Here is a 7,639-nt window from a genome sequence, read left to right on the forward strand (position 1 = left end):
TGCGTGCCCCGACACGAGGGAGATTACGAGGGGGGCTCGTTTCCCTGTGAGATCCCGTGGAAAACGGCCGGAGAAGCTGCCACGCGCGCGGGGGGGCGTCACGTGCCGGAGACAACCAGCCACTGAGCCACAGCCCACAGGCCACCCGCCACCGTCCAGTCCGTCGTGATCCTGGGCATCCTGCTCTGCAATCCTCATCCCCTCGCTCGCCGCGCCGTGAGCCCGTGACCGGGACCAAGTTGGTGGTGTGGTCGCGTGGCGGGTTATAAATGCTGTCCCCCTCGCGCCACCGGCCTCTTCCTCCTCTCTTCTCCGAATCCCCACGCAGGCAAGGGCGGCGAGGAGGGCATACGAGGCAGCAAGACCGAGCCGCGCCGGGGTCTCGGGACGGGAGAGGCCGAGGAGACCCCTAAATCGCAGATCCTACCCCCTCCTTCCCGCCCGCCGTGCCCAATCAGCGCGCCGTTCTTGCCGCCGCCTCCGCTTCCTCCGAGGTGAGGTGATTCCTGCAGCCGGCCCCCCTCTAACTTTGGGTGGGTGGGGATTGGTTGGCCGGGGGTAATGGCGCCAGCGGTCGTGTAATGCGGCGCCGGCCGGATTTGGTGGCTCCACGGATGCTTGCCGGAGCAAGCGTTTCTTTTTTCTTGGTCGGTTGGCAAAGTAGGGGTTTGGAGTGTTTAGGGATTGAGTGCGATGCGGACATTGTCGGAGGGTTCTTGCGGTAGCACCATGGTTGGGGTTTGGGATTGGGAGTGTGAATTTTACTCTGTTTTCGTTTGTTGCAGGGACATTCGAATAAACAAGAAGCTGCAGGATGGTGCTCTGGGTCTTCGGCTACGGGTCCCTGATCTGGAACCCCGGCTTCGACTTCGACGACAAGATTCTTGGCTTCATCAAGGGCTACAAGCGCACCTTTAACCTTGGTATGGATGCTTGCACGCACCTGATTTGCAATCCTAGTTGACCAGCTCCTGTGACTTTTTTTTTATGGTTGCGCCTCTTTGACCTGAACCTCAAGGTTTATGCCTTCTCCTTTGTTTTTCTTTCTACAGCATGCATTGACCATAGAGGCACACCGGAGCACCCGGCGAGGACCTGCACGCTTGAAACCGACGAGGAGGCTATATGCGTAAGAGAACACTTCCTGTTTATTTCCCCGTTGTTCAATATTCTTGTTGCAGAGATGGATTATCTTTCTTACCAATGGTGACAGTTTGTACTTTCAATGGCATTCTAGAGTAGGGCACTTCTTTCAGGAGATGCATCTAGTATTGCAATAGTGTCCAATGAGTGGCACTTCCAGGACTTACCGAATCCTGGAAAAGGTTGATTTGGAAAACCAGATGGAGAACTAAGTCATTGGCTGAATTTGCCGAAATGTCACTATGTTTCTGTTGGACAATGATACAAAATGACTTCTCATTTTACTTGGTTTGAAATGGGGAAAACTAATGCAATACGGTAATCAGCATTTACATGTTGCCTCTTTATGGTATTATACTGCATTACAGTTAGGCTTGGTAAAGGGCCTAAACATTTAGCCTATAAATTTTAAGGATTGGGCTCAAAAAGGGACAGACTAAATTTTTATATGTGAAAGGGCATTAATGCCATGATCCATTACCACCTCTAATTACCACCTTTGATTTAATTCACATAAGTTTTCTAAAATCCAGTTTTCTCTCGGCAACAGATTTCAACATGGACTGTTGCCTCTTGGCAACATATTGAATTCACTTAAGTTCTCTGAAATCTAGTTTTCTCTTGGCAACAGATATCAACATAGACTGTTGCCTCTTGGCAACAGATTGAATTCACTTAAGTTCTCTGAAATTTAGTTTTCTCTTGGCAACAGTCTTCAACATGGACTATTGTCTCTTGACAACTTATTTAAGTCACTTAAGTTCTCTGAAATCCAGATCTCTCTTGCCAACAGATTTAATTCACTTGATTTTTTCTTGCCTGAAAAACATTATAATGGACAGCGTTATGCAGTTCTGGATCCTGATTTTCTTGTGGGACACCAGCCAATGTTCCAACATGTAGTTTCTTGCACTGCCCTGGGCCTCATGTCTTATTTGATTCATATCTTTGTACCAGTTATTCAATCACATTGGCTTGTTCAACCGCACATAAGCTGAACTCAATAACAAACTCAACACTTGTATATCTGACATTGACACATACAAGAAGCTATGAACCTAATCAGCGATCATGCTTGACCTGTTTGTATGATAGTTTGCTCCACACTTCTGTCAAAGACTTGCTGTGCATTTTAGTCCTGAATGTACAGATACAGTTCCTTGCAAAGTAAAAATGCATGATTCTTGTTCTAATTTTATGATTGTGATAAGTATGTCTTTTTTGTCCATATCATATTCTTTATATTGGAGTGATGTAGTTTAGTATTCCCATTCTGATTTCCTTATGTAACTTGTATTAACAGTTGATATAATATAATTGTTTGCAGTGGGGAATCGCATATTGCGTCAAGGGTGGTATAGACAAAGAGCAGAAAGCAATGCAGGTGCAGTGCATTATCCCAGTGTGTTTTGCAGTCCGAAAGGGGAAACCCCCCCCCCCCCCCCCCCCTATAGATATTTTGGGTTAGATTTACATTGAAATATCTATTTTCACATTTCAGTACTTGGAGAGAAGAGAGTGTGAGTATGACCAGAAGATATCTGTTGACTTCTTCAAGGTATTATTCATTTATGTGCATTAGTTTGAACTAATTTTCCTTTCCTTTCAAAACTCTTATTGTCCCTTGGTGAAATGTCAGGAAGGAGATTCTCTGAAGCCAGCTGTGACGAACGTACTAGTGTAAGAATACAAAACCAAACATGTCAATTCTGTGTTAAATTTTTCTGGAACTCACAAAGCTTGATTTTCCTGCAGTTTTGTATCCACACCTGATCCAATCGGCAACAAGTACTATCTTGGTCCTGCACCTTTGGAGGATATGGCAAGGTGGGACATTGCACTCCCTTATTGTTTTTATGGCAAGACAGGTGCAACATGTACATCGTCAAGCATTTCGTCTGACATGTTCTCTTGTTTGCAATGGCAGGCAAATTGCTACAGCCAATGGCCCCAATGGCTATAACAGGGATTATCTGTTCTCAATGGAGAAGGCATTGGCTAGCATAAGTAAGGGAGCCTCCTATTATTGTAGTTTTATTTGGCTAAGCTCTTAGCATTCAATCATTTCTCTCAAACATGGTTTTGTTCGCAATGTCCTTACATAATGGTTGTTATGCGCCTTTGCAGGCCATGAAGACGATGCGATCATTGAGCTTGCGAATGAGGTGAGGAAGGTGCTCAACAGAACAAAGGAGGCGAAGATAACAGGCTCGGACCTATCCCTGAAATCTCATGTTCCGCTGGTGCACCTGTCTGCGCTTCCTGAAGGCACTGTTGTGGACTCGAGATAGCAAGAGCCTTGAGCCCCAGCTGGATCAGCGAAGGAGATGGCATGTCGTCTGACCATACTCGCTCTTTGATGTTGTTCCACCAGACTCCGAATTTGCTTTCAGCTCTTGCATGTTTGTTGCCATCGTGTACTGAATTTTCCTTTGCCACGGTTGTGGTGAGGCTGTACCTTTCAGAATGAAAATGCTAAAGCCGGCATTAGTGACATTTGTTTTAATCCAGAGGCCAAAATTTAATGGTTTCTATATTTTCTTCTATCTTCCACCGCTTGAGTTCGCAACCCTTTGTTTGGCCTAAACCCTTACTAAGAGGTACTACAAATTAGAATGTACCAATTAATTTATGATGCACCGGAAATAGGTACGTAGGTCTACCTTACGTTGCATACTACAGTTCATCTTACAATTTGGCACCTCTTGGTACCTCTTCAGAGAATGGGACTCCTCTGCAGTAGTGCATGATCACTTACATGTGGGGCTGGGGCCACACGTTAGTAACCCAACTGCACTATGAAGTACTGCAGAGGATCATCTTCCCTCTTCAGATGATCCTCTCTTCAGATGCGGTATAGCTGAAACTGCATATTATGACTTTTTTTTTGAAACTATATATATTTGTTATATTGTCGTCACAGGTGCTTATAATAGGTTAAAGTCGCAACTTAGATGGTAATAAAGAAAAGAACTACTAGGATTTGATTTTGGGCAATATGATGGTTGCATATCAAGTGAAAACAATAGGTGTGGAAACTTAGAAATGGTCCAAACTCTAGAGGTTTTCCAAAATTTTGTTGTTTATGTTATAATCCCATATAAAGTATAGTCCAAACTCGATCACAAGATAAAACATTGACATAAATGGAGACAGTTATTTCAAAAGAAATGTCTAGACACAGAGTCATCTCAAGTGCCTTATTTTTCTTGGTAGTGTTCTGGAGTAGGATTTCCCTTCTACTTTTTTACGCCATTGGGAACTTCCCTCTGATCTCATGCAAATTGCACTTGCATGGATGTACATCTGCTAAAATAAGTGCTGGAAGAAGGTTGTTGTCTGTGTTTAACCTCCAAGCCCCACCGAGGGATACACCCGAGGCAGTAGATTGTAGGTAGGGTATCGCTGAGATCAGGAATTTGAAGGCGTAAGGAACACGAAACTTTAGGCAGGTTCGGGCTGCAGTATGCTTAATACTCTACGTCCTGTGTGGTGGTTTGTATTGCCTTATATGATGATTATTTGGAGGGGATCCTTACCCGCCCTTATATAGTCTGGGTGATAGGGTTACATGAAAATCCTAGCCCGATACTAGCTTAGAAGTCCTACTCCTGTACAAATAGTTACAACTGGTGTTGGGTGTGGGTCATGTCCCATCCCTTATCCTAGAATATATACGCCATGTGCGCAGTCCCATGGCCCCGGGTCTGATAAGCCCCTAAGCTCTTCGTAGTCGATTACTGCAGGCTTCCGAATACTTCTAAAGGCGTCTTCGAGTTCTCCTAAACTCAACCTTGAAGGTGTCTTCCGAATACTTTCTTGGCTACTTTGAGGCTGTAAGATGCTCATGCCCCAAGTAGTTGTCTTCTTTTATATGGGGTGCGATGAAACTCGCACCCCATATGGAGTAGCCTTCGAGACTTAGATTAAATCGAATAATCAGGTTGAGGGTCAAATTAGTCTTGAATGTTCTGCTCTTATCTTCCAAAAATTTAAAAAATAAGCCGTAGATGACATGTGTCCCACAGCCCCCGAGCCTTGAATCCAAATCGCAAGATTTGAAAAAAAAAAGATCCAAAGAGTCGTGGCATGGACTGTGTAAAAAATTAAAAATTTGATTTGATGGTTAAAATGAGTAAATTGGTTCAGAAATTCGAAAACCCCTTTTTTTGATAGCATCCCTGAAAAAATGGTTAAGCAAATAACTTTCCCAAAGTAACCCAAAATTACCACTCAAAACAAATTTTATTCCGAGGAAAAACCCTTCGCATTCCACACAGTAATTGCGAGGCCACCGCTGGTTATTTAACCGTGCGGTAACTTAGGGTTTACTCACCTTTCGCTTGCGCTCTCACTGCCTTGGCCTTTCGTCTTCCTCCGTCTCGCAGCCGCCGCCGCCTCTAGATTCAGATCTAGGCCAATCACAGTTGATCCTCTCCTGTTAGGAGTAGTCAACGAGACCTCCCTCCTCTAGAGCGCTGCTCTGTTGCCCCAGTACTCAGCCCCCGAGCGCATGCGAGTGAAGCGGCTCGTGACAATAAGAATGGTGAGCAAGAAAGGCGCCACTAAGTCGAAGGGGAAGGATTCCAAACCCGCCGTCACCGCCGGTGATGGTTGGAGAATAAGTAAGTGTTGTGAGGCTAACCTCAAAACGCTGGTAGATGAATGCCTCCTGCAGCCCAAGGAGATTATTCAGTGGCGCCCTGCTACAGGTGATAACAGACCATATGAAAGGGCTGAGAAAATTGTTATGTTTCAATATTTTGTCGAGCGCGAATTGGCCCTTCCAGCTTTTGATTTCTTTCGCGGTCTTCTTTTTTATTATAGCATCCAACTCGATCACCTCAACCCCAACTCTATTCTCCACATTTTCATCTTTGTCCATTTCTATGAAGCCTTCTTGGGGATAGAACCCCACTTTGACCGAAGAATACACAGAAGATCACACTATGCATTACACTTATAAGAAGTGCCCACAACAAATAAGCCCAAGAGGCCAAGAAATACACATCCGACCAATCAAAGGCTGACACACGGATTCAAGGGCCCACAAACCAGACCAAACGAGTGCGCCAAGGAACAAATCACAGAAGATCAACACCAGGGCCCACCTGTCAGCCGTCTAGAGGAAAGCAGACCCGGGGGAGGGCCACCTGGACGACATCCCGGCTACCAGATCTTTGGCGTGGAGTATCCCCTACTCTTCCTCAAGGCGGTGCTCATATGTTTCCATGTATACCTCGGCCCCAAGAGGCTATAAAAGGAGGCCTTCCCCCCCTCATTTACACACACCAAGATACAAGTGAAGAAGAAGAGATGTAGAGGGACTCCACCTTGGGCCTACTTGTAGGATTAGGATAGGGAGTATGGGAGGAGAAGTGTAGAGAAGAGCCGGACCTGTCGGCCTCTCTTCTACCTTGTACCTCATCGGATATGAAGCATTTGAGTAAGTATCCGAGTTTATCTACAGTGATAAAGTTCTTGGTAAAGTTATTCTCTTGTTGTTATCCGTTTGCGGGTTCATCGTCCGTTCTTGTAGCGGATGCTCTAGTAGAGGGCCCCTAATAAAGACAGAATAACCCTGTATGACGCTAGAGCAGTAGTCGATGGCATAGGTGATAGGAGGATGAGGCCTGATCTTTCGAGAGGTACGGCAAACTTGATTGGTGGAGAACTCGACGTTGATGGTCCAAGGCTCCAAACGAACAGAACCTCGCAATCACTACACCACAGCTCCGTTGGTTATCACCCGTGTCACATGAATGACCTCGCCACGAAGGCTTATCCCTGAAAGCGCAATCAAGAACACAAGCAAGAACAGGAGATGCAACCAAACATACTTGATTACGAGATAGGGCCTCACAAACCGATGAACGGTGATACTGTTCGGTGACAGATTGAATCTAAGCAAAACCCGAACCCTAATGAGGCAATGGCTACTGAATAAAAAAGGAGTACAAGTCCCCTGGACGCAACCCTAATGGGTTCCAACACGGTACATGGGCCAACGGCCCAACAGACGATGGCACAGCACCCTGATAGATTCTGGATGCTCACTTGTCTCGACGATTCCCATCGACTCAGAAAGAATTTTGAGGTGGAACTAGTGCCATTGGAAGCTCTATGAAATTCTGATTCCAACCATATATAGAATGTCTAAATCCGACTCCGTATGTGGCCAGGGCGTCAATTTTGGTGAAGTCAGGTTCTGTAATCCGAGGTGGAGTCGAAGTCAAGTTGGACTTGGACTCCTCCTTGGTGTAGACGTCCTAGATCCTCCTCCTTGACTCCTTGGCTTTCTCCAAGTCCTTGCTGGTCCTCTCCCTTGTTCCTAATCAATAAAACATGCATGGAACCAAGCGTAAGTTCTGAAAAATAATTGACAAGGTTAGAACGTACCTGGAGATCCAACTATCGCGCACGTGCTCTAGTGATCGGTCCTTGCATTGTATGCAAAGGAGAGATGTCCGCATCAATAGGTGTGGTGCCTGGGCCC

General features: G+C 45.6%; 1 protein-coding gene across 2 annotated transcripts; it reads left to right on the plus strand.

Annotated features, from left to right (window-relative positions):
• The first annotated feature begins 283 nt into the window (after positions 1-283).
• Positions 284-3,679, plus strand: LOC112877649 (gamma-glutamylcyclotransferase 2-2). Of its 2 annotated transcripts, none has more exons than XM_025942007.1 (9): positions 284-499; positions 786-923; positions 1,053-1,129; positions 2,471-2,527; positions 2,645-2,701; positions 2,783-2,823; positions 2,899-2,970; positions 3,071-3,150; positions 3,271-3,679. In XM_025942007.1, the coding sequence occupies exons 2-9, from the start codon at positions 815-817 to the stop codon at positions 3,432-3,434; spliced, it is 657 nt and encodes a 218-aa protein (XP_025797792.1). In that variant the 5' UTR covers positions 284-499; positions 786-814; the 3' UTR covers positions 3,435-3,679. The 2 variants fall into 2 exon arrangements, with proteins under 2 accessions (XP_025797792.1, XP_025797785.1); XM_025942000.1 differs by having other exon boundaries at positions 285-494.
• The last annotated feature ends 3,960 nt before the right edge of the window (positions 3,680-7,639 follow it).

This window comes from Panicum hallii, chromosome 1, assembly GCF_002211085.1.
Source record: "Panicum hallii strain FIL2 chromosome 1, PHallii_v3.1, whole genome shotgun sequence".
Taxonomy (NCBI): Eukaryota; Viridiplantae; Streptophyta; class Magnoliopsida; order Poales; family Poaceae; genus Panicum; species Panicum hallii.